At 43.6% G+C, this 26,686-nt stretch overlaps 2 protein-coding genes across 17 annotated transcripts in view; both read left to right on the forward strand.

Moving 5' to 3' along the window:
• Positions 1 to 7,637, forward strand: part of prdm10 (PR domain containing 10) — a 153,943-nt gene extending 146,306 nt beyond the window's left edge. For all 9 annotated transcript variants that reach the window (XM_059957151.1, XM_059957153.1, XM_059957149.1 and 6 more), the window contains one exon: positions 498 to 7,637. In XM_059957151.1, coding sequence (XP_059813134.1) covers positions 498 to 671 — 174 coding nt within the window. In that variant the 3' untranslated portion in view covers positions 672 to 7,637. The remainder of the gene's footprint in view (positions 1 to 497) is intronic.
• Positions 7,638 to 10,341: 2,704 nt separating this feature from the next.
• The window catches only part of nfrkb (nuclear factor related to kappaB binding protein), a 121,021-nt gene continuing 104,676 nt past the window's right edge, over positions 10,342 to 26,686 (forward strand). The window contains exons 1-5 of one of the 8 annotated variants that reach the window (XM_059957141.1): positions 10,342 to 10,531; positions 19,710 to 19,859; positions 23,006 to 23,207; positions 23,535 to 23,662; positions 24,366 to 24,543. In XM_059957141.1, coding sequence (XP_059813124.1) covers positions 19,725 to 19,859; positions 23,006 to 23,207; positions 23,535 to 23,662; positions 24,366 to 24,543 — 643 coding nt within the window. In that variant the 5' untranslated portion in view covers positions 10,342 to 10,531; positions 19,710 to 19,724. Of the gene's footprint in view, positions 10,532 to 10,819; positions 10,951 to 19,180; positions 19,315 to 19,709; positions 19,860 to 23,005; positions 23,208 to 23,534; positions 23,663 to 24,365; positions 24,544 to 26,686 lie in introns of those variants that run through there. The other 7 variants (XM_059957143.1, XM_059957140.1, XM_059957144.1 and 4 more) reach the window with 7 other exon arrangements.

Genomic DNA, 26,686 nt, shown 5'->3' on the forward strand with positions numbered 1-26,686 from the left:
TCCCCATTACTTGAACCAATAACAAATTCTCTCTTGTTTGGCTTTTTGTAAATGCAGATTAAAAAGGAGGTTTTTAATATATTATATTAATTTCATACCCTTACTACTCCAATCTAATTTTTAGTTAATTGAAATCCCCAAAGACTACTATCTCCATAACTTGTCCCCCTATTCTCCTTTCTCTTCTGAGGTAGTCAGTGAACCATACCTATGTCGATAATTGGTCCTTTTCAACTGTCATTATGTTTTCCCTGTTTTCTAGTTCTGATATACCTACTGTATGCAGGACCAACTGAACATCAAGTAGTCTGGGAAGTTGTTCAGAAAAAGCATGTGGTTTGGAAACAGTTAAGAGTGATGAGGAGTTTGGGCTTTGGAATATTTAAGAGCAGGATATTTCGGTTCACACAGGACTGGATGTTAAAGGACCAGTGTGCTGACATTTAGAACTTCATGACAAATTAATAATCTTTGACACACATTTTCTTCCCCCCCAGACACATTATGTGATATCAGAAGGACAGACCGAGATGGACTTGAAGCAGAATTCAAGACTTGATGTTCCTCAGACACAGACAGACACATCCCTACAGCAGCAGAATGCACAATTCATCATTACCTCAACAGCTAATGGGAATGGAACTACTGAGGTGCCAATCACAAAGCCCTAGCTGGGCACTGTTCCTCTCCGAATTCATACCAGCTCCACTCGGAGTGGAGTTGCAACTTGTGGCATGCATTTTATAAAAGGAAAGCGAGAGAGCAGAGACTTAGATTCACAGCTTTTCCCTCCACAAATCTCTCCCTTCCCTCATCACCTACCCTTCTGGATGAAGTATTAGAGCAAAGTGCAGGAAATCAAAAAAACTGTGGTTGCTACTGATAGTCCGAACTCAGTGAGATCAAGCTCATTACCTCATTGCGTATGAGTTGGGCCCTGTTTTTAGAGAAATGATTGAGGAAACTGAAAGAAGTAAGGTGGGAGATGAACTTACCAGCTCTGTTCACAAACCCTCACAACCAGTCATTCAAATTGCCTTTTGACCAAGGAAGCTGCGTGTCAACAACCCACCAAGAGAGACTGTGCCCCAGACGAACTCTGATGTGATTCAGGAGCTTAAAGCTGCGGACATGGTATTATTAATCAAAGGTCCACTAAAGCTGCACAGATGGAGGCAGTGGGCTGGATTCTAAGTGACTAAAGTTAGTGTGAGTTTGTAAGATGAATCAGCAGGAAAATTCATTGTTGAACTTGTGCCATTTCCCAGGCTGAGACACTTGCCTCCTTCTGTGGGTTATGTTGTTTTCTAGGTCTGTTCCCCAGAACGCGACTGGGATGAGTGTGGTCTGGTCAGCTTGAACCTGAGGCAAATATAGCAAGCACACACACAGACCAGAGTATACAAGGGTGTAGAGGTGTATTCTCTTCACTCGTAATACAGACCAAAATATTAAAGTTTTAACGAATAAGATTTTAATGCTTATTATTTAAAATATAATGTTAATTACAAACTTCTGTGACTGTATAATTAGAGAAGCTCTGTTCTAAAAGTGTTTAAAGATCAATAAAAATATAAATGTGGATTCTGTGACTCTGCTCTTCACTCCAGCACGTATCCTAGACCAGTGATTGCTGCTTACCTCCAACACCCCTGTGTGGAAGGAGCCAGGATACTGCAGAGAGGAGGGCAGGGACACAGATCCAAAGTATCCTGGCTCCTTAAATTACCGTGATTTGAAATATAATTTCAACCTGCAGAATAATCCTGCGTGTCACCTAACTTTTCTTTTGCTGATGCTGTGATTTCCTGAAATTGAAGGTTGGTTCTTTTCCAGTAAGAGATATTACAGGATGGGTTGGGATGGCACCTTCTTGGCTGAAATTCTGCTGAGAGTAGTAAGGGCCCAAAACTTAACACTATTTAAATTTATTGTTACTCATAACTTATGCTCGTAAATAATTCAGTTCCTGGGTTCCCTGCCCTGACATTTGGGTGAACTGGCACCAATAAGTGTGCACGCACTCTGGCTTTAGCAACTGGACATTCCAAACCTCAGCACTTATGCCAGTGTTAATGTGGCAAGGTATTGCCTTAGACCTGTAAAATTTATTAGCTATCAGAACATTTATTTGGCAAAAAGCTGTATATAACAGAATGTTACATAATTGCATATTTATTAATGTGGAAAGAGTTGCAAAGATTTTTAATACTATATCACTCAAAAAAAATTCACATAAACTCCCAGTGTTGTCTTGATGGAACAATTTGATCTGCATCTCATGACTTGTCATCGGATTTGGAGGAACAACATAAAACCAATTGGCAATGTTTGTTGTTGTTGTGTAGACCTTACAATGGAGTCTACCCTTTGCATTTCAACAACTTTCACTGGAACATTTTAAAGAAGTTTTTTAGAGACTGCTTTTTGATCCACAAAAAAACATCAAACCAACAACAGAGGTTGGGAGAGTTGAGCAAAAGTTTGACCAATGGAATGAGTTTCACAGAGGAGACCATGAAATGGAGAATTGGGGATATAAAATTCTAATGTGGAGCATAAATAGAGCTTTCTGTACAGTGGCCAAGTGTGCAGAAAAGGAAGGGGCAGTGTAACGTACAGGAGATGGGAAATGGAGCCTTAAAGCCTTCCCAGGCTTATCAAGAAACCAGAACAGAAAGGCAAGTTGTGAATTATTAATTCTGATTTTGACAAGTAGTGAACATCTGAGGATGGAGTTTCTGGCAGAGTGGGATTTGTGACTTTAGATAAGTTGGAGTTGGGGCTCAAAATAGGAACCTGGCCAGGTTTCAATCCAAATAAACTAAAATAATGGAGATGGTCAGGAAATGGCAAACAGGACCATACTGACCTGAATTAGTGGCAAGGAAGAAATTAATACTGACAGATGACCACTGTATAACCAAATATTTTTTTAAAAGCTGAAATCTTTATATAAACACAAAAAATGGTAAATGCTCAGCAGGTCAGGCAGGTTTCACTCAGTGGAGGGTGAAACAAGATTAACAGCATAAGAAAATGGGAGCAGGAACAATGGAGACATGAGATTGCAGATAAGACCATAAGAGGTGTGGTTAGGCCATTCAGCCCATCAATTCTACACTGTTCCATCATGGCTGATTTATTATCCTCTGAACCCTATTCTCTTGTCTTATCCTTATACCCTTAGATGCCCTTACTAATCAGGAACCTATCAACCTCTGCTTTAAATATGACTAATGGCTTGGTCTCCACAGCTGTATGTGGCAACAAATTCCACAAATCCACTACTGTCTAAAGAAATTCCTCATCTCTGTTTTGAAGGGATATCCTTGTATTCTGAGGCTGTGCCCTCTGATCCTAGAACTCCCCCCCGCCCCCCACCCCCTGCTATAGGAAACCTCCTCTCCACATTTGTTCTATTTAGGTCTTTCAATATTCGATAGATTTCAATGAGCTCCTCCCCATTCTTCGAAACTCCAGCGAGTATTGGCCCAGAGCCATCAAACTCTCCTCATACATTAACCTTTCATTCCTGGGATCATTGTCGTGAACCTCCTCTGGACCCTCTCCAATGCCAGCACATCCTTTCTTTCTTAGGGGACCCAAAACTGCTTACAATACTCTGTGTTTTCTGACCAATGCCTTATAAAGCCTCATCATTACATCCTTGCTCTTATATTGTAGTTATCTCAAAATCAATGCTTGCATTGTATTCATCTTTCTTCCCACTGACTCAACCTGCAAGTTAACCTTTAGGGAATCCTATACGAGAACTCTCAAGTCCCTTTGCACCTCTGATTTCTGGATTTCCTCATCATTTAAAAAGTATTCTAGACCTTTATTCCTTTTACCAAAGTGCATGACCATACATTTCCTGATACTGTGTTCCATCTGCCATCACTTTGCCCATTATCCTAATCTGTCTAAGTCCGTCAGACTCCCAGCTTCTTCAACACTATCTGCCTCTCCACCTATCTTTATAACATTCATGAACTTGGCCGCAAAACCATTAATTCTGTCATCAAATCGTTGACGTGCAACCTGAAAAGAAGTGGTCCTGTTAGGGCATATTTTTGAGATGCAGTTTAGCAAATGTTAACCTTCAGCAATCAGCCTTCAGATCTGAATGTGATTTATAGATTAGATTTAAAATGCCGCTTGGAACAGGGAACATCCAATTGAGATGTCTGCATGTACATGAATGCAATCAACATTGACTGAATACGACTCGGAGACCACAGTAATTAAACTCTTTTTTTGGGTGTGCTGTTGGGAAGATCCAGGCATTTGAAAATTTACATGCAATTCAAAAGAAGCATTATGAGATCATTGTAACTATAGAAATTGTCCTGTTATCTTTGTTCTTTAACATATAAAAATGTGCTGTAATATTGGGCTGGGACTCTATCTTATCTATCTCTCTGTCTCTGTCTGTATCTCTCTCGTGACTCCAAAGGCTGCCAGCTTGTGTGTGTCCAAAATAAAATCTTTTACGGCTTTTATATCTACCAGCTGTGTCTCTTCTGACTTTGTTCACAGTTACATTTGGGGGCTTGTTCGGGATGTCGTCATGATCCTTTGTGTGGTTAGCTATCTTAGCAGACCTGAGTATTTTTTAAATTAGCACTCACACTTAGATCTGTTTGGGTCTGTGACCATGGGATCATGAGGTATTACGAACATGGTGGAGAGCTGAACTAGTAGATATAAAAGTAGAGTGGTGTGTGTGTGCATACATTTGTGTTTATGTAAGAGATAGACATCTTTGGATAATTTGAGACAGGGCCACCACACCAGTTGTGAAGGGTGGTTATTGTTCGTTTGGGCCACCAGTGGGGTGTGCTTATACTCATTCAGGGAACTGTATAGTCGCAGAGGCATTTGCGTGTGTGTGTGTCTACGTATTTTAAGAATATGTCTGTAACAGTTAAATGCAAAGGGATACAACTGGCATTACGAGCTCAGACACACACAAGTGGCAGATTGCAGAGTATGTACTCTGGTTTTAAGTATGTACTGTTTAGTTTTATCCACTGTTTATGGGAATTAGTGTGGAGATATTTGAGAGGTTATATCCAGATATACCTGTTGGGATGACACCTTTTGACGTCAGGTCAAGAACCCTGATGACCTGAGCTAGGCCTTGACCCCGATTACAGCTATCCATAAGCCCTTCACTCCCAAAGAAAAGCAGAGCATTTTGACAGAGTTTCCCTCATTTAAAGTCGCCTGCAGAAATGCAGAATTCTGGTGAAAGCTCAAGGAAATTATTGCAGTTCACCAGAGGCAATGTCCTGAAAAAAGTGTGAGAGTCACTCACCAAAGCAGGCAGAATCTACAGCAGCACCCTCTCTTTCTGATTCTGACTACTGTACCGCCAGTGGTGGCCATCCATGGATGTACACAAGAGGTTTATAAGGGAGCCGGCAATGTGAAATGTTAGTGGATATGGGGGGTCAGTATTGATAGCTGATCTACCTTTGCCCATGACTGGAGAGGTGCTGGAGGTGAAACAATGAGGGTAGAGAGAATCAGCCCCAGGAACTTGAGGCTGAGGGAGTGCAGCTTCCTGTAGATTTTTTGGTGTGCCCAAGCAATGAAGGTTCTGTCCTGAGGATTGACACACTGAGTAAGGCAGGAAAAGGAGAAATAAAGAGAAATAACAAATAACAAGACTGTGTGACCCACAGAGCAGCTAACATGGCCCACAGAGAGACAGCAGCCCCAGACAGGGTAAAGTGTGGGAATAATGTCAGGAGGTTCCAAGGTGAGGGGCCAAACACAGTCAGGGGCTGTTGGAAGTAGTGTAGTTGCCTGAGGAGGTAGCATGATTGAAGTAAAGGCTTACCAGAAAAAGGATAGTAGGGAATGGGCGGGAAGACATTGGTGCAAAGAGGACAACAGAAGAACATGAAGTTACAGAAATTACAAGGGTACAGGAAGAAACTACAGATGCCAATTTAGGATTAATTGTAAATGTGAAGGACCACTGTAATCAGGGCAAGACATTGAGGGATCGAACAAAACAGCAGCAACATATTGCTCAGAGAGCCAAGGGAGAGATACTCCTCCCACAGCCAGGTGACCATGGTAGGGAGCTGGCTGATAAGACAGGTTTCATTCCCAGGTGGATCGAACCACAGGTGGTGCTCCAGACGAACGACGCCTGTGTTGGTGTTCAGTCCCAGTGAGGCAGCCAATGCAAACACTGGGCTCAGGTAAAACCGTGTGACCCAGCTTCTTGTCACCCTCTCAGACAGAGCAAGCGATCGAGTGTACCCGGTAGCAGTGTCATTACAGGGAATCCAAGTGATGAACACCAACTGGTTGTGTCAGACCTGACCACACCTGATAAAAGCAGATCCACAGCAAAAGCTTCAGACACAGAGAGAGTGTGAACAGTGTGTTATAGCATAACGGTAACTGTACTCTGTAATGAAGGCTGGTTGCTGAAGGTAGATGATTAGCTGTTTCGCTCAGAACAGAAAAATGTTCGGTAAATAGATGGGAAGGGATCTCAGTTCCAGCAGAGACGTCAGATTCCACAACTTTGATACATGGCAGACTGAGAAAGAGAAGAAATGCCAGTCGGAATGGGGAGTGAATACAAATGAACTGAACCCTTTCAATGGCTGGGCTAGCAAACAACTGGACAGTCCAGACCGGGATGAGGCTCTTGCAGTCATTCAAATAAAGACCACTCCAGCCCATGCTGTATATCGATGAGAGGCTGGCTGTCAAGATTCTGACAATCCTCTGTCACGACGTGGAGTGTGAATTGTTGCCCGTGAGCCTGATACATTTACTTTGCTGGTGCCCCTGACTAGACGGTAACCACTAGTGAGTTTTTGCTATCAGAGAATGAGGGGTGAAGATAAGAATGTGATTAAACTGCAATTGGCCAGTAGGGAAGGAGGCAACAGGCATAGGAATGCCAAAGCTGCATTTTAAAGATGGTGGTCAAATTTCTGGAGCAAACTCTACTTGGAGCCTTGTGAGTCGCCATTAGGGATGATAGCATAGATGAGCTCACAATATAGCATACGTAAATGATTAGGATGGGTAATTGAGTATGTGGGTGTCTGAAGAACAAAACAATTTTTTCTGCCCTCTTTAAATTAGATCTTCCTTTGAGTTTGGCTTTTCCTGGAACAAAGTAATTTGTGTCTAGGAGGGTCAAGAGGACAGATTGTTAGGCCGTATTTTGGAGATGCAATATAGCAAATGTTAACCTTTAGCAACCAGCCTTCAGATCTGAATTTGGATTGTAGAATAAATCTAAACTGCAGCTCAGGTGGGAAATGCAGCTCAGAACAGGAAACATCCAGTTGACTTGAGATGTCTGGATATGCATGAATGCAATCAATGCTCCATTGCATAAATACAACTGAGACCACAGTAATTAAACTCTTTGGGTGTGGTGTGCTGTTGGGAAGATCCAGACATTTGAAAATTTATATGCAATTCAAAGGAAGCATTATGAGGGCATTGTAACTATAGAAATTGTCTTATTCATTAACATATAAAAGTGTGCTGTAATGTTGGGTCAGGGGGTCTCTCTCTTTTCTCCTGTGAATCCAAAGGCTGGCAGTTTGTGTGTGTCCTAAATAAAGACTACCATGACTTTTCTACCAGCTGTGTCTCTCTGGTGACTTTGTTCACAGTTACAACAGTCCCAATATTGACCCCTGCAGAACACCATTATTCACTGGCAGCCAACCAAAAAAAGGCACCTCTTATTCCAACTCTGCCTCCTGCTAGTCAGCCAATCTTCTATCCATCCTAGTATCTTTCCTGTAATACAATGAGCTCTTATCTTGTTTAGCAGCCTCATGTGTGGCACCTTGTCAAAGGCCTTCTGAAAATCCAAATAAACAACATCCATCCACATCTATTTTGCCTATTATTTTCTGAAAAAATTCCAACATACTTGTCAGGTTAGCTTTTCCCTTAAGAATCAAGTTTAATATCACCGGCATATGTCATGAAATTTGTTGTTGTGTGGCACGAGTACAATAAAAACTGAATTACAGTAAGAAGTGTAATAAAAAATGCTGAGGTACTTGCTGTTCATGGGTTTATTGTACATTCAGAAATCTGATGGCAGAGGGGAAGAAGCTCTTCCTTGAAGCCATGCTGATTTCGGCCTATTTCATCACGTGCCTCCACGTATCCCGAAACCTCATCCTTATCAATGATCTCCAACAGTTTCCCCAACCAATTAAGTTGGGCTAACTGCCTATAGTTTCTTGCATTTTGCCTTTTTCCCTTCTGAGAGTGGAGCGATATTTGCAATTTTTCAGTCCTCTGGAACCATCCCAAAATCTTGTGATTCTTGAAAGATCACCACAGATACCTCCACAATCTCTTCAGCCACCTCTTTTAGAACCTTGGGTGTAGTCTATCTGGTGGTGGAGGGAGGGATGGTGAGAGTGTGACAATTTATTGCAGATGATGGAATCTGATGGGAAAGGAAGGTCCAAATAAGGGAGGTAGGAACATCAGGGACAGAATGCAGTGGGAGGTGTGTGTGGGTGCTGGGCAGATGAAGTAACTGGCGGAGGGGAAAAAAACAACCCCCAACAAGGGTGGTGCTGATGTGGTCTGATGGACTGACCTCTCCCTTGCAGATGCCAGATGGCAACTCTTGAACATCACCTCTTACCTCTCCCTGGACTGTGACCCCAGCAATGAGTGATTGTCTCCCATAGCATCACAGACTTCCTCCCTTCTGGAACAACAATCTGCTGGAAGAACTCAGCAGGTCGACCAACATCGGTGGGAGGAAAAATGTTTCAGGTCGAAACCCAGCATTGATGTTTAACAAAGTGCTGAACTGTATTTCTACCTACTCCCATCGACCTGCTCCTGGACCAGAACCCTCCACATCCCTCCCATCCATGTACTTATCCAAACTTCTCTTAAATATTGAAATTGAACTCCTTAAACACTTCACCTTTCACCTTTAACCCATGACCGCCAGTTCCAGCCTCACCCAATCTCAAGGGAGAGAGCCTCCTTCCATTTGCCCTATCTATACCTCTCATAATTTTGTATGCATCATCCCCTCCTCACCCCTTTCTGCTTTCCACAGGGTTGACTCCGTGATTCCTAAGTTTACTTATCCCTCCACCTTTCAAGGCATTTCCCCTGTAACCATCAGAGGTGTAACATTTGTCTCTATGACTCCGCTTTCACTACTATCTAGGTCCGAAACTGTCCTTCCAGATAAGAGAGATATTCACATGCACCTCCTCCAACCTTGTCTACTGTATTCACTTCTCCCGGTGTGACCTTCTGTACATCAGTGAGACCATTATTAAGGCTAAGGGTGGTGAACTGAGAGCATGGGACTATGATGTTGTAGCTATTACATAACTATGTTGTGTTATTCAAATATGTAAGGAACTGATTAACATAAATTGCTGGTTATTGGGAAAAGAGTTAAACCTCAATGCTTTAAGGGACAAAGAGTGGATAGTTTACCTATCGAGTACTATGCTAATAAGAATGCATGGATGCCATTTTGTAAGCTTTCCACAAATTCCTTCTCTTGGGATCCAGCACCAACCCAATTATCCCAGTCTACCGGCATATTGAAGTCCCACATGACCACTGTAACACTGCCTTTCTTACATGCATAATTTGTGGGCATGCTATGTAAATGACGGAAGCAGATTGCCCCCTGCACGTTCTCAGACTGTGTCGGTTGTTGATGCAAATGACGCATTTCACTGGATGTTCTAATGTACATGTAAAGCTAATCCTTAAGACCTTTATCTTTTCTATCTCCTGGTATAATTTGTACCCTAAATCCTGGCTACTACTTGGAGGCCTACATGTGTCTCCCATCAGGATTTTTTTAAATCATTTTCATAACTACTGTGATCTTCTTTCAGCCATGACTCCATGGTGCCCACAATGTCATACTTGCCAATTTCTAACTGCATTACAAGATCATCTACCTTATTTCATGTACTTCATGCATTCAAATATAACACCTTCAGTCCTGTATTCACTACCTCTTCTCAAATGTGTGATCATGTTGCCTGAAGTTAAATCCTTATTAATTTCTAAACTGCTTTATTCATTTTTTTAAAAAAAATTATGGCGACTTCAGTAACTTCTCCTGTGTTAAATCACCACAGCATCTGCAGTGTACTTTGTGTTTACTTCTCCCGTGTTCTTCTTTCCTCTAATGTTATCCTTATTTTTCCCAGCTATTTAGTTTAAAGCCCTATAACAGCCCTAGTCATGTGATTAACCAGGACCCAGGTTCAGATCGAGCCAATCCCATTCGAACTGTTCCCTCCTTCCCCAATGTCCCACGAATTCAAATTCACATCTCCCACACCGATCTCTGAGCTACACATTTTAGTGTTGAGAACGAAGCGCTGATTGACTGCAAGAAGCCATGAAACAGAAATGTTGCTGTTGGTGCCTCTGAGTGCCCAGATGATGGGTGGTGATGTGACTGGAGTTTCGCCCGGGGCAGGACACCTAGCAGCTGAGAGTGGTTTCAGAGACGGTGAGTGGGCTTGGAATATTTGGAGATAGTTGGAGATATATACTTGGAGATAGAGACGAAACGTTACGAACCATTTCATAGGAACGCTCTATCTTCGAATAGCGGGGGGAACCTGTACACAGATCCATTGATTCCTGACCCACACTCGGACTTCGGATTTTGTGATCCCTCACGCATACTTTACTTCAGTTCCTCTCGGCCCAGAGAGTGGGGATAAACCCCCAACACCAGGACCACTCTCCCATCTCCCACATCGTGAACCGTTCTGGCGCAGACGCACGTTCACCGACCAAAGCGGTTTGCGGAACCAGCCGTCGGTGACAGCGGATGCGGAAGTACCCGGATCCCGGCAGTCGGAGCAATTTCCGGTGCGTCGGTGGCAATTTTCCCCAGGCCGAAAAACAAGTGAAGCAGGACAGGTGAGGGGGGCGAGGAATGAGGGGGATATGAGGGATTGGAGTGGTGTTGGAAAGGGGGGCAGAGCAAGGTAGGAGATGCAGGGAGATTAAGGGAACGCGGAAGGAGGGAGGTGTGTGAGTGGAGAAGGAGCGGGGGGATATGTTTCTGGGGAGGAGTGGATTTCAGGGTATGGGCTCTGATGGAAGATGATTTCAGGGTGATAAGGAGGGAGTGAATAGGGAAGGGATTGAAAAATTGAGGATATGAGTGAGTCGTTGGAGGGAATGAGGAAACATTCGGGGGGTAAGTGGAATGAATAGGTAGGTGGGAGAATAATAGAAGGAGCGGCATGGAGTCAGATGGGGAGGGAATAAGGAACGTGAAAGGGAGGGGAGGAAAGTGCATAGGCTGGGGATGATGGGAGTGTGTAAAGAAATGTGGGGGGGGGGGTAGTGTGTTCTTAGGCAATGGTTAACTCTAAGGGGCGGGGGAGTGATTCTTAAGGATTGTGAATTTTGTATCATTTCCTTCTGTACCAAAATATAAAGGCATTAAGGGTTTTAGATCCAGAGGGAGGAAGAACAGTTAACCTTAAGACTGTGAATGAAGTTGAATTCAACAAAACAAAGAGCTTAACTAAGGGATGAAAATAGCATGAGAGAGCAAATTTGCAAGGAATGGAAATGGATTGTAAAGAGAATGTAAGCAGAATGGGGGGGTATTTATAATGAGAAGCAAAGAAAAGGCAGAGCAATTTAATAAATACTTTGTTTGCTAGTTATTTTTGGTTAAATGTGCTGAAGAAATTACTGGGCTTGAGAACTGGTAATTTAAATCACAGTAGTAAATGAGGTGACTATTCAAATGATGAATAAATATTTTGTCATCATGCAAAATACAACAGATTTTTGGAAAGAGTTTCTCTCTATCTAGATTGAAGAGTAGTAAATGCAACCCCACAGTTTTAAAAAGGGTGGAGGGAGTGAATCTCAGCCTATAATCAACATTAGGGAAAATATCAGGGTCTGTTACCCTAGAATACTCCACCTTGTAGCATGTCCTGATTTAGGGCTTCAGCACAGAATGTCACCAAGCAGTCACGTTTGGCATCATTATTGCAGTTTATTAAGGTTGGTGCTGGTAGAACAGAAAAGGCAGAATGAGTACTGTGGTCCATTTGGAGTCGAGTGCAAAATTACAGTGGGCTTATATACCCACATAAATTAAAATTGGTCACAGACAATAGAGAGAGAAAAGGAGTGAATGGGTCTTTGTGAGATAGTAGATAGTAATTTATGTGGTGTATGAAGACCAGTGCCATTTGTACCTCCACTGATGCATTGGCAATTGGTGTTTGTGTATATTTTTAAATGTTGTGAGGTTCTGCCACCACTGCCTACTCGGGCTGTGCATTCTGAATTGCAGCTCCTGTAGGTGAAAAGGTCCTTTCTAAGATCTTGTTTAAACCACTGTATTCTAGATTTAGATATTTCTGTTGAGGGCAAAATTTCTCACTGATGACCCAATCGATGACCCTCATAATCTTGGATAATTCTGCCACACTCCTCGTTAGTCTCCTCTGCTGCAAGGAAAGAAAATTCAGCCTATTCTGCTCTCCCGTCATAACAGGGACACTCCAGCTCAGCAAGCTCCTGTGCACCCTCTCCAGTGCACTCACGTCCTTATGAGACCATAGGACAAAGGAGCAGAATTAGGCGATTTAGCCCATCGAATCTGCTACAGCATTTAATCATGGCTGATTCTTTTCTCCCCTCTTCAACCCCAGTTCCCGGCGCAACTTTTGATGCTGTGTCCAATCAAGGACCAATCACTCTCTGTCTTAAATATACCCAATGATCTGGCCTTCACAGCTGCCTGTGGTAACAAATTCCACAAATTCACCACCCTCTGGCTAAAGAAATTTCTCCACATCTTTTTTATGGACACCCCTCTATCCTAAGGCTGTGTCCTCTTGTCCTAGACCTTCCCACCATGGGAAACATCCATCCCACATCTACTCTGCCAAGGCCTTTTCACATTCAAAAGCTTTCAACGAGATCCCCCTCATCCTTCTAAACTCCAGCAACTAGAGACCCAGAGCCATCAAACACTGCTCGTATGATAAACATTTTCTTAAATGAAAACTACATAATACTCAAGGTGAGGCCTCACCAGTGCCTTATAAAGCCTCAGCATCACATCCCTACTCTTGTATTCAAGACCTCTTGAAATGAATGCTAACATTGCATTTGTCTTCCCCACCACCAACTCAACTAGCAAGTTAACCTTCAGGGTGTTCTGAACAAGGAGTCCCTTTAAGTCTCAGATTTTTGGATTTTCTCCCTGTTCAGAAAATAGTTTCCCCCTCCAGACAAGGATCCTTTTATTCCCACTCGCTGCCTCCTACCAATCAGACAATGCTCTAACCATGTTAGTAACTTTCCTGTAATTCCATGGGCTCTTAACTTAGTAAGCAGACTCATGTGTGGCACCTTGTCAAAGGGTCTTCTGAAAGTCCAAATATACAACATCCACTGCTTCCCCTTTATCTATCATATTTGTAATCTCCTCAAAGAATTCCAACAGATTCATCAGGCAGAATTTTCCCTCAAGGAAACCATGCTGACTTTGTCCTATCTTGTCCTGTGTCACCAAGTACTCCATAACCTCATCCTTAACAATTGACTCCAACATCTTCCCAACCACTGAGGTCAGGCCAACTGGTCTATAATTAACTTTCTGCTACCTTCCTCCTTTCTTAAAGAGTGGAGTGACATTTGCAATTTTCCAGTCCTCTGGTACCATGCCAGTGTCCAATGATTTTTTTTTATCATAACCTATGACTCCACAATCTCTGACGCTACCTCTTTCAAAACCCTAGGGTGCAGTTCTTCTGATCCAAGTGACTTATGTATCCTTAGGTCTTTCAGCTTTTTGAGCACCTTCTCCCTTGTAATAGTAACTGCACTCACTTCTCTTCCCTCACACCCTTCAACATTCACAGTGAAGACTGATGCAAAGTACTCATTTCGTTCATCTGCCATCTCCTTGTCCTGTTATTATTTCTCTGACTTAATTTTCTAGCAGTCTTATATCTGCTCTCATCTTTTCCCTTCTAATGATCCTTCTCTTCTAATGTTGTAGGTGTTTTAAAGCTTTCCAGTCCTTTATCTTCCCACTCAATTTTTTCTTTGTTGTATGCCCTCTCTTCTGCTTTTACCTTACTTCCCTTGTCAGCCACAGTTGTACGATTTTGCCATTTGAGTATTTCCTCATTTTTGGAGGACATCTGTCCTGCACATTCCTCATTTTTCCCCAGAACACACACCATTGCTACTCTGCTGTCATCCTTGCCAGCAGCTCCTTCTAATTTACTTTGGCCAACTCCTCTCTCAGACCACTGTAATTTCCTTTACTCCACTGAAATACAGCTGCGTCAAACTTTACTTTCTCCCCATCAAATTTCAAGTTAAACTCGATCATATCGTAATCACTGTCTCCTAAGGGTTTTTTTTTAACCTTAAGCTCCCTTATCACCTCTGGTTCATTACCTAACACCCAATCCAGTATAGCTGATCCCCTAGTAGGCTCAAGGCCATCTCGTCAGCATTCAACAAACTCACTCTCTTGAGATCCATTACTAACCTGATTTTCCCAATCGACCTGCATGTTAAAATCTCCCATGACTATCATAGCATTGCCCTTTTGACACGCCTTTTCCATTTCTTCTTGTAATCTGTGGTCCACATCCCAGCTACTGTTGGGTGGCCTGTGTATAATTGTCATCAGAGTCTTTTTACCTTTGCAGTTTCTTAACTCAACTCACAAGGATTCAACATTTTCCGATCCGATGTCACACCTTTCTACTGATTTGATGCCATTCCTTACCAGTAGAGCCACACCACCCCCTCTGCCTACCTTCCTATCCCTCTGATACAATGTGTAACCTTGGTCATTCAGCTCCCAAGTACAACCATCCTTCAACCACGATTTAGTGATGGCCATAACATCATACCAGATAATCTTTAATAGTGCAGCATGATCATCCACCTTATTTTTTATATTCAGTGCATTGAGATATAACACTTCGAGTGTTGTATTTGCTACCCTTTATGATTCTGCATCCTTAATGCACTGATACTTGCTGGCTGCAATTTTGTCCTATCACCTGCCTGCCCTTCCTGACAGTCTGACTGCATGCTATTTTTGCTTTATTACCATCTGTCCTATCCTGAGTCCCTTCATTCTGGTTCCCATCCCCCTGCCAGATTAGTTTAAGCCTTCCCCAAAAGCTCTTAACAAACCTGCCCGCAAGAAAATTGGTTCCCCTCAGGTTCAGCTGCAACCTGTCCCTCTTGTCCAGGTCATACCTCCCCCAGAAGAGATCCCAATGATCCAAGTGCATCCAATGGCAGCATTTGTGGAAAAGAGTACAGTCGATGTTTCGGGCTGAAATTCTTTGGCAGGATGAAACGTTGGTTGTACTCTTTTCCATTGATGCTGCCTGGCCTGCTGAGTTCCTCCAGCATTTTGTGTGTGTTGCCCAGATTTCTAGCATCTGCAGACTTTCTCTTGTTTCTATCTGCCAAATCATCCTGTTTCTGCCTTCACTAGCACTTGGTACAGGCAGCAATCCAGAAATTACTACCCAGGAGGTCCTGTTTCCCAGCTTTCTGCCTAGCTCTCTAAATTCTCTCTCATTGCTTTTCTTTCCAATGTCATTGGTACCAATCTGTACCAAGACATTTGTCTGCTCTCCCTCCTCCTCCAAAGTGCAGTGGACATGATCTGAGACTTCCCTGACCCCTGTGAAGCAACATACCATCCGGGTGTCCCGTTCACACTCACAGAATCTCCTGTCTGTTCCTCTGACTATTGAGTCCCCTATCACTACTTCTCCCATCTTCTCCCTTTTTACCTTCAGTACCCATGCTCAGTGCCAGTAACCCAGTCTCTGTGGCATTCCCCTGTGAGGTCATCCCCCACAACAGTATCCAAAACATTATACTTATTGAGGGGAATGGCCACAGGGATGCTCTACACTAAATGCCTATTCATTTCTCCTGACAGTCGCCCAACTACTCACCTCCTGCAGCTTCGGGGTGACTACTCCCCTGTATCTCCTCACTCTCCCGTACAAGCCGAAGGTCATCCAGCTGCTACTTTAGATTCCTAACATGGTCTTCAAGGAGCTGAAGTTGGATGCACTTCAGGCAGATGTAGTTCCCTGGGAGTCCTGGGATTCTCAGGACTCTAACATCCAGCATGAAGAACACAACGGCAATTTACTACGCTAGGTACAGTAAGAGAGAAAAAATGGAACCATAACAGGAACTTACCTCTTTTGAGCCAAACCCTGATACTCCTACTCTCACCACTAGCTTACTCCCAACAATGGCCACTCCGCTTGTCCCTTCTGTGCTTTTATGTCATTTGCTGTGCTCTGCTCCAGCCACTGATTGGGCCTCCGCAATGTCCGAATGCCTGCAAAGCTCTCCGTTTTAAAGAAGCGTCGCTGACCTGCGAGAAAACTCGATGCTGTGCTCTGCCCCCGCTTCCTATAGTCTATGGTGATCCGAACTGAACACGGTCCTCCAGCTGTGGCCTAACCAATGTTTGATAAAGTTGTATCATAACCTTCCTGCTCTTTTATTCTATGCCCCAGCTATTGAAGGCAAGCGTCCGTTATGCTTTTCTTACCACCCTCAGGAATCCTTGGGCTTGTGCACCGGCATCCACCTGGTTAACTCCGAGGGCCCTACTGTTCATTGTTTATTAGACATCCCAAATGCATCACCTTGCATTAAATTCCATGTTTCAAGGGTACATTTAATGTCAGAGAAATGTATACGATATACATCCTGAAATGCCTTTTCTTCACAACCATCCACAAAAACAGAGGAGTGCACCAAAGAATGAACGACAGTCAAATGTTAGAACCCCAAAGTCCCGCCCCCAGTTCTCCCCTCCTGTGTGTAAGTGGCAGCAATTCCCCCTCCTCCCACCAGCAAAAAAGTGCATTGGCACCCGCCACCAGGCACTCATGCGTGAGCAAAGCAACAGTAAAGACACAGTCTTGCAGTACCCCAAAAGACTACTCATTCACCCGGTATTCAACATACCACAGGCGCGCGCGCGCTCTCTCCCCCTCTCCCCCTCTCCCCCTCTCCCCCTCTCCCCCTCTCCCCCTCTCCCCCTCTCCCCCTCTCCCCCTCTCCCCCTCTCCCCCTCTCCCCCTCTCCCCCTCTCCCCCTCTCCCCCTCTCCCCCTCTCCCCCTCTCCCCCTCTCCCCCTCTCCCCCTCTCCCCCTCTCCCCCTCTCCCTCTCTCCCTCTCTCCCCCCCCCCAATAAGGGAGAAAGACATGTCTCCGTTTCACAGCGAGCGGGGTGACATAGTAAACAACTCACTGATTCATGATATTAAAAGTCTCAAGTTCTGTGCCCAAAGATTTCGAGTCTCTGGGCACACAGCCGCAGATATTCCAACTCCCCCGACGACGCACCAGTATCCTGTTGTGACACCGACCCTCGATCCACTCGTCTCCAGAGCCCTGAGCTCCTAGCCTCCAAAGACGAGCCCTGAAACCTCGAGAGTGGGTCCCATTCCTGCAAAGAACAGTAGTCAGTATATAACTCCAGGTCAGGGTCTTCAAAAGAACCCTGAAAGGGAAAAGTAGAGACATTAAAGATAGAAATAAAGCTGTTTCCGAAGATGCAAGCAAAGGAGTTGCTGTTTAGCGCCATCATCACTCCACCTTCTTCACATGTGTCATTATTTTGCCCAGTTTACTAACTAGTCGATATCATTCTGTAGCCAGTGACTACCTTCCTCACAATCGCTGAATTTTGAGTAATTCATAAACCTGTTAGTCATTCTTCCTGCATTCATGTCCAGATAAGTTTATATAAACAACAAACAATAAGATTCCCAGCACTGACCCCTGTAGTACACACTGGTCACTAAAGCAACCCTCTCCTCCACTCCTCTCGGCTCTGACCTCATGGGTTAGTCTCCCGTGTGGAACTGGTCAAGGGTTTACTGTAGTCCCCATGGATTACATTATGCACATTACCCTCATCCAGCCATTTGAAATATTCAGCCAAATTGACCAGATTAGATCTTTCCTTAACAAGCCCATATACTGACAATTAGTGATTAGCCCCTGCTGTTCCAAGTGTAGATTAATCACATCCCTCAGAAATTTTTCCAATAACTTCCCTACAACTGACATTAAAGCTCACAAGTCTGTAATGACTGCTTTTTTCCTGCTTCCCTCCTTGAATAAAGGTATCATATTTGCTGTCCTCCAGTCATCTGGCACTTCAACTGTGAGGTGATCTCCTTCCTCTCACAGCAGCCTGGAAAACACATTATACATTAGGACCTCATCAGGTTCTAATGATTTCTCCTCTTAAATCAGCTGAGATGTTGGATATTTCTAAGTTTGCCGACACACAGAAACTAGGTGAGATTGTGACAATTACACAGGCCTTGGTGAGATCTTTCCTGTAGTATTGTGTCCAGTTTGGTCTCTAGAATGAATCAAATCTCGATACTAAGTTTCCCCAGCTGCCTGAAGAGAGACAGGTTTGTGGTTACTGTAGGTTGGAAGAATGGGAGGGAATGTAATTGATTCTGACCATCACAAAGATAAGCTGTGTGAAGAAAATTTCCCTTGGCCAGAGGCTGGAATCAGAATATGAAAGAAAACATGTAGGATTGAGGGGAATTTCCTACACTGAGAGGATTGTGAACCTATAGAATTCTCCACCACTAAACATGGTGAGGGCCAAATTGTTGAATAAATTTGAGGAGGAGGCAGGTCAATTTGTGGACAGAAAATGCATCGAGGGCTTGGGGAGAGAGCTGGAGAATCAGCCATTATGGAAAGGTGGAGCAGGCTCAATGGGCTGAATGTCCTCTTGCTCCCATTGTCTACATTTCTGAGGGGAGGATGGAAATGAGGGAAGTGGAATGAGTGGTGAAGAGCATGAGAAGAGGAGAGTAGGACAGGTGTAAGGTGGAGGGAAGATGTGCTCAAGGAAGGAATGGATAAGGAAGAAGGCAGACAGGGATAGGGCAATGAGGGAATCTGGGGTACTGAGGGAAGAGGTAGAGTGAAGGAAGAGAAATGTGGAGAAAAGGGTGGATACACGGAATGAAGGAGTGAAGGGCAAAGAGAATGACGGGTGGAGGCAAGGAAATGATGGAGGGGGAGGGACAGATGAAAATGAGAGATGGTGGGGTGGAAGGACAAGGAGGATTAGAATGAAGAAGGAGGGAACGGATAGGGGAATGAGGGAGAGAATTGGACACGAGGGAAGGTGGAAAACTAGAATGGGGGCGCAGAGTTTGAAGCTTTCTTTCTACTTTGGCTTGCTGGGTAAGTGTGGGCTATATTAGAGCAACCATTGTTGCTTTTTTTTGGGAATACTGATTGCAAGGTCATGTATCTAATTCATTCAAATATCTAAAGCAGATTAAATTCTGGCTTTCATAAAGCAATTCAGTAAAACAGAGGGGGGAAAGCTACGGTCAGAGAGCAGGAGGATAGGTGTAAAGCAATTACCTCACCAGTGTACATTCTGGGCTGACAGGCCTTTCTCAATGCACCCTCGGCTCTAGGAATGCTTTCTGTTACAGAACAGGAAAGGCAGCAGCTCAAGGAGTCCTTTGTTCACCAGGGCTTAACAATTTACAGATCCCTGAAAAGATGTTTCAATGCAAACATGGCTCTATTTATCTTCACATGTTGCTTTCTCGCCTCTGTTTCCTCAGATTGCATAACCGAGGATGGATTGTCTGGATAATATGTTAACAGAACCCTTGGAATTGGGGTCGACCAGGGAGGTGAATGGTGCTGGTATTATGGAAGAATGCTTGCTTGGAGGGACCAGGGTCAGCCTTCCAGAGGATCTGTTAGAGGATGTGAGTACTCTGCAAGCCAGGAATGCTCTGTACTCGCACTGGAGCAGTTTCTGACCTTTTCTTAACTTTTTGTGGTTGTCAGCCCGCTCTGTGGAGCATCATTGTGGCATTATTGTGGACTCCTAAAAGTGAAGTGCAGAAGAGCATTTCAAAGATGGAAGGAGAGAATATAGAGGGAGAAGCACAATCCACGGCAGCATTTAAATACAGTGCCGAGAAAGTCTGCATAACTGGGCCAATGAAGTAGACCTGGGAACTTGCTCAGCTAGCAAAAGCTGTAACCATTTGCCCTGAAATAAAGATGTCATGATTTCGGGGGAATGTGGGAGTTCTCCATGTGTTCATTATCATTAGAACTGCTCCAAGTTATTATACAGGTTTCCCCCGCTATTCAAAGGTAGAGCGTTCCTATGAAATGGTTCGTAAGCCGGAATGTCGTAAAGTGAAGAAACAATTACCATTTATTTATATGGAAAAAATTTGTGAGCGTTCACAGACCCAAAAAATAACCTACCAAATCATGCCAAACCACACATAAAACCTAAAATAACAGTACCATATAGTAAAAGCAGGAATGATCTGATAAACACACAGCCTATATAATGTAGGAATACTTTTCAGCAATTATTGCAGCACCGTCCACCGCAGCGAAAATCTTACGCAAGCGTTCTCGGCAGCACTCGCGGCAAAAACACACAGCGCAAGCACTCCCGGCAGAAACATACGGCGCAAGCGCTCCTGAATGAAGCACTCTTTCTAGTAACCTTTAAGCTATGAAGCTACCAAATAACACGTAAAAATACACAACCTATATGAAGTAGAAATAATGCATGTCCAGTGTAGTTTCACTCACTGGTATTGGGAAGACAGTGAGGACACTGATGACGGTGTGTTAGGCTGAGTGGTCAGAGGTTGGGGTGGTGGGAGGTAGAGGAGACTGGGCTGTCGTCTCTTCGTCATCTGTTTCCATCGGCAGGCAGGTCACCTTCTTCTATGTCTGTCTGCCTTGATGTCGAAGGTCGAGTTTCATCGTCTGCTGTGGCTGATGTGGAAGGCTTGAAAAATGACAGTATGCTTGACTGCTTTGCCTCACGCATTTTTCTATCATACGGTTCTTTGTGAGCACTCAAACCATCCTGCAAATATGCCCTAAACCTACGTACCCTTTCAAAATTAAAGTCATACTTTCCTGCAATCATTGCAGCATTGTCAATCGCAGCAAAAATCTCACGCAATTGCTTCACGTTCAGTTCCTGGACAACTTCGCTTTCGGGCCGTTCACTACTGTGTTTGGCTTCAATTTTTATCCTTTCCTCTTCATCAGCTCTTCATCTGTCAGTTCTTGGTCATGAGATGCCAAAACCTCTTAAACATCATCTTTGTCAACTTCCCTTAGCCAAACTCACTATATCCTTACTTTGTTCACCACTATTGAAACGCTTAATTATGTCTAGTTTTATGCTAAGTGTAACACCCTTATGCGCTCGTTTAGGCTTTTCTGATGCCTTAGAACTCATCTTGCTAACGGATGCACAAAATAAATTGACATAAAGCACAGATGCTCACAGGCACGTGTTTAAGCAATGCCGGCTAGAATGCAGTTCTGGGGGAGGAGCTTGGCTGCTCGGCGCGTGCGCTGCCTTTTTCCGTAACAGTGAAAACACCTTCTGTTAGCAAAAGCAGGTAACTAATGTAGGTTTTTCGTAACAGTGAGTTGATGTGAAGCGAACGTTGGAAAAACGGGACACCTGTATTACTATTTGTGTGGCCTTGCTGCACACAAGGTAGCTGATATATTTCTTGTTCTGTTACAGTTACCACACATCAGAACTTTTATTTGTAAGGTTACTCTGAGATTCTGAAAGGCACTCTGTAATAGATAGTCACGTTTACTTTCACTTGATCAAATCTACATGGCATGGCTCAAGAATTGGCCACAAAAAATAGAGGCTCCTTCTTCAGCCGATGATTTGGTTTAAAGAATCTGTCTCTCATTAAATTTAAAGGTTCCTTCCTGTTTGTCATCAGTTTACAGCTGGAAACTGTCGTGCTTGCAGAACTTTCAGTTATAACCTAACTGGTGATAATGAATTGATTTCTTCATGACACAGTTCAAGATGGTTTGAAAGTAAGAAGCATGTTGCTGCCTGCACAGTCTAGACTATGACTTGTAGCCCTCAGTGTATTGAGTGTTAGGGTTCAATGTGAGGGAGTGTGGTAGTGAGAGGAGCATCAGCACCACAACACAGAGGGAGACGGAGTGAACCTGTACTCGGTGCAGCAGCCTGCTTTCAATTCTGACCCCGACACTTAGCAGATTCTCCGTGTGACGGTAGGTCTCCCTCAAATGCTCAGGATTCCCCCAACATCCCTAAACATGCGGATTGTTCAGCTCTGTGACGGTTGTGAATTTCCCTCGTGTAGGTGGGTGGTAGGCTAGGGGCTGCCATTGGGCATGTGAGTGAATAGATGATGGGTGAGCAAGCAGTGGAATGGAAAAGATAAGTTTGCTCTGAGAGCTGGCATAGACTTGATAGGCCATGTCATTGTGAAAATTGTCACTTATTACACCTAGAACTACCCCGTCTCTTCCCTTGTGTTATATTATCACTCTCTCCACTACTGTTTTATAACAGTGTATAATTTCTAACTTTTCAGTGCAGGTCTTCTCCAGCTTAACGAATGTCTGACTTATTTACAGCCCATCATATCACCAGGCGTTTCAGAAGGAATTACTGGCTGTTGCAGGGCTCCAGGCACTTTCTATGGGTGGGACTTTGGTTCACGGACACATTTCCAATTTGTGAGCTGTCTGGGTGATAAACAGTTCACAGGAACAGAATCTTGCTGTAAACTGGGTAGGATCTGTATCCAGGTCAAATCCATTTGCAGATTGCTGGTTTAGAAAGCAGAAATGAATAAATTTCACTGCAGGAGTGTAGATGGGAGAGTCTTAACTATCTAGCACTCAGTGCTGTACCCTTTCAACTCACTCTGGAGATGGGCACTGAGTATAGAATTTTAAACAAATTTCTTTCTGCAGAAAATCAGTAATATATTTTTAAAAAACTGTTTGGCAGGGAACTTTCTGGCATTCTGACTGTAGGACAAGCTCCAAAATTGACATTTTACCTCTTCTCCCAAAGCCTGAGATCTTCTTTGAGGTGGTAAGTGGCAGAACCTGGGACGAGGTTCTGTCTCAGGCCCAGCGAGAACACTTGAGGAAGTTTCTTCCACAGTTTGCTGAGAACAACCTGGAGCAGCAGGACAACATTATCATTGGGCTCTTCAATGGCGAAGACTTCCGGTTTGGAAACCCTCTCCACCTTGCTCAGAAGTTATTCCGAGGTAAAGAGATGATCACTGCTGCATCTAGTGAGCTTACAGCTACATAACGTGGAAGGCATGCTTCGCTAAATAGCGTAAATGAAAAATAAATAATTTGGAGCTTCGGATTCTGTAGTAGATGGAATACCTTCCAAGGAGTTCTGCACATTCTTAGTGAATAGGAGAGGCATTTCATACACTGGTGACGTGTAGAATGAGATCAGTCCAGAAGTCTCTTCCATTGATGCTGTATAGGATAAGACTGAAGGGGAAGGTATTTGATCAGATTCAGTGTGGGGGGACACTGTTAACGGAATTGTTTTACTGATTATTCTCTTTCATCCATAGATGGTCACTTTAACCCAGAGGTGGTGAAGTACAGACAGCTGTGCATAAAATCACAGTATAAGCGTTACCTGTACTCCCAGCAGCAATACTTTCACAATCTGCTCAAACAGATCCTCGTCTCCCGAAAGGTAGGAATGACCATGCGGTGTGGGTGGGTAAGGTCAGACTGCTGAAGCAGGCTGCCACGACTTGAATGGATTGTGTTGGTGCTTGGGCACAGAGGATGAACTGTAATTACTGTACAAACAATCGAACATTTAAGAGATCTGACCATATCGTACTTCGTAATAAATGCTCTGGAGCAGTGGAAAATAAAGAAGATTCCAGGGTATATAGTGGAGTAGAAGGGTCCTGATGGTTGGATTCATGGTGTCAGTGCATACTAGGTATGTCAGATCCACTATGGTGTTTCTAAGTGTACCAATGCTAAGTGCACATTCGTGCTGAAATGTGTACAGTACCTATTGAAAATTTGGTACCTAAATCAGTCAGGCCACAGACCAGTCATTAATGTGTGTATAGTTTATTGGCCCACTTCTCAGATTTTGTGTTCATAAGCAATATGCTGACATTGGCATTTGTACATTCCACTGTTTTAACCATGAGAAAGACACTGGTGTTAGCAGAGATGGGAGCGATTGGGCCATTGGGAGAAAGGAGGAAAGTCCATTGTTGGATAATGAGATTGGGAGAGCCACAGAATGAACCTGTGTACAGGAGTCGGTAAAAAATTCATTGTGAGGCAGCACTGATAATTGGAACCCACTGAGGATGATGTCTCAGGTGAGGTGTTGAGATCTGCAGTTCAACCTCTGTTCATTGATGTTTCAGGAGTTGCTGGAACTGGCGAGAAAGAGTGGCCCTCACCTAGCACTGAAGAGAAAGTATCATGCAACCTCCAGTGAAGGAGAGCGAGAAGAGGAGAGAAGAGCACGCAGCCGATATGAGAAGATCCTGCGAGAGGTCAAGGAGGAGTGTGAGGATAACACCATTTCATCCGATGAGGAAGGTTAGAATTCCTGTGGCTGATTCAGTGCAAGTTATCCAGAATGGGTCCAGTCAGACTGTGAAAAGAGCATAGGATCCCTGAGTCAGTAAAGCTGCCCTCCCCATTTATGCAGTAACATCTGTATCCATGACTGCACTCCAGATGGGGCCAAGCAATGATCAATTTGGTATTGTACTGTCTTTTGGACTCTGTTTTAGAGTCACAGTGTTGTCCACCACAGAAGTGGGTCCTTTAACCTGCCACACCCATGCCAACCTTTTGGCCACACTACAATAACCCCAGCAAGTACAGAACTTTGCTACTTAGGAAGCTGGGTGACATCAGATGGCAGGTGCAACATGGACATCAGAAGAAGAATAGGGATGGCAAAAGACAGCTTTACGAGAATGAAGAGTATAATGACCAATGCTAAACTAGGCATGACAACCTGCCTCAGTATTGAAATGTTACATTTATCCAGTTAAGTTATATGGCTCGGAATGTTGGGCAATATCTAGAAAAATAAGGAAACAAATTGAAGCAGCAGAGATGTGGTCCATATTGTTCCATGCTTGGCCTATTTAAATGCCTGCCTAAATGTCTCTTAAATAAAATGATTTTCTTCTGATTCAACCATTCCCACCCCCCCCCCCTGCCCCCCGGCAACATCTTTCAGCTATCAACCACTCCTTAAGAAAAAAATCCCCTCAGATCCCTTTTACATCTCCTACTTCTCACTTTAACCATGGTAACTTTTAATTTTTAATACCTCTGATACAGGTTCCCCCCGCTATTCAAAGGTAGAGCGTTCCTATGAAGTGGTTCGTAAGCCGGAATGTCGTAAAATGAAGAAACAATTACCATTTATTTATATGGAAAAAATTTGTGAGCGTTCGCAGACCCAAAAAATAACCTACCAAATCATGCCAAATAACACATAAAACCTAAAATAACAGTAACATATAGTAAAAGCAGGAATGATCTGATAAATACACAACCTATATAATGTAGGAATACTTTTCTACAATTATTGCAGCACTCTTCACTGCAGCGAAAATCTCACGCAAGCGCTCTTGGCAAAAACACACGGTGCAAGCACTCCTGAATGAAGCACTCTTTCCAGTAACCTTTAAGCTATGAAGCTACCAAATAACACGTAAAAGTACACAGCCTATATGAAGTAGAAATAATGTATGTACAGTGTAGTTTCACTTACTGGAATCGGGAAGACAGCAAGCACAACTGATGATGGTGTATTAGGCTGAGTTGTTGGAGACTGGGGTGGTGGGAGGTAGAGGAGTCTGGGGTGTCATCTCATCGTTGTCTGTTTCCATCAGGGTAGGCAGGTCATCTTCTATGTTTGCCTGCCTCAATGTCGAAGGTCAAGTTTCATCATCTGCTGTGACTGATGTGGAAGGCTTGAAAAACAGTATGCTTGACTGCTTAGCCTCGTGCATTTTTCTATCATACAGTTCTTTGTGAGCACTCAAACCATCCTGCAAATATGCCCTAAACGTATGTACCCTTTCAAAATTAAAGTCATACTTTTCTGCAATCATTGCAGAGTTGTCAATTGCAGCAAAAATCTCAGCCAATTGCTTCACGTTCAGTTCCTGGACGACTTCACTTTCGGGCTGTTCGCTACTACGTTCTGTTTCGATTGTTATCCTTCCCTCTTCATCAGCTCTTTACCTCTCAGTTCTTGGTCATGGGATGCCAAAACCTCTTCAACATTATCTTCGTCAACTTCCAAAACCCTTAGACAAACCCACTATGCCCTTAGTTTGCTCACCATGATCGAAATGCTTAATTATGTCTAGTTTTATGCCAAGTGTAACACCCTTTCGAGCTCTTTTAGGCTTTTCCGATACCTTAGAACTCATCTTGCTAACGATGCACAAAGTACATCGACATAAAGCACAGATGCTCACAGGCACGTGTTTAAGCAATGTCGGCCAGAATGCAGTTCTGGGGGAGTTGCTTGGCTGCTCGGCGCGCATGCTGCCTTTTTTCGTAACAGTGAAAACACCTTCTGTTAGCGAAAACAAGTAACTAATGTAGGTCTTCCGTAACAGTGAGTTGATGTAAAGCAAACCTTCGAAAAACGGGGGACATCTGTATGTGAAAAAGTTTCTGACTATCTATTCTATCCATGCAGCATATA

Source organism: Hypanus sabinus, chromosome X2, assembly GCF_030144855.1.
Source record: "Hypanus sabinus isolate sHypSab1 chromosome X2, sHypSab1.hap1, whole genome shotgun sequence".
In the NCBI taxonomy this organism is placed as follows: Eukaryota; Metazoa; Chordata; class Chondrichthyes; order Myliobatiformes; family Dasyatidae; genus Hypanus; species Hypanus sabinus.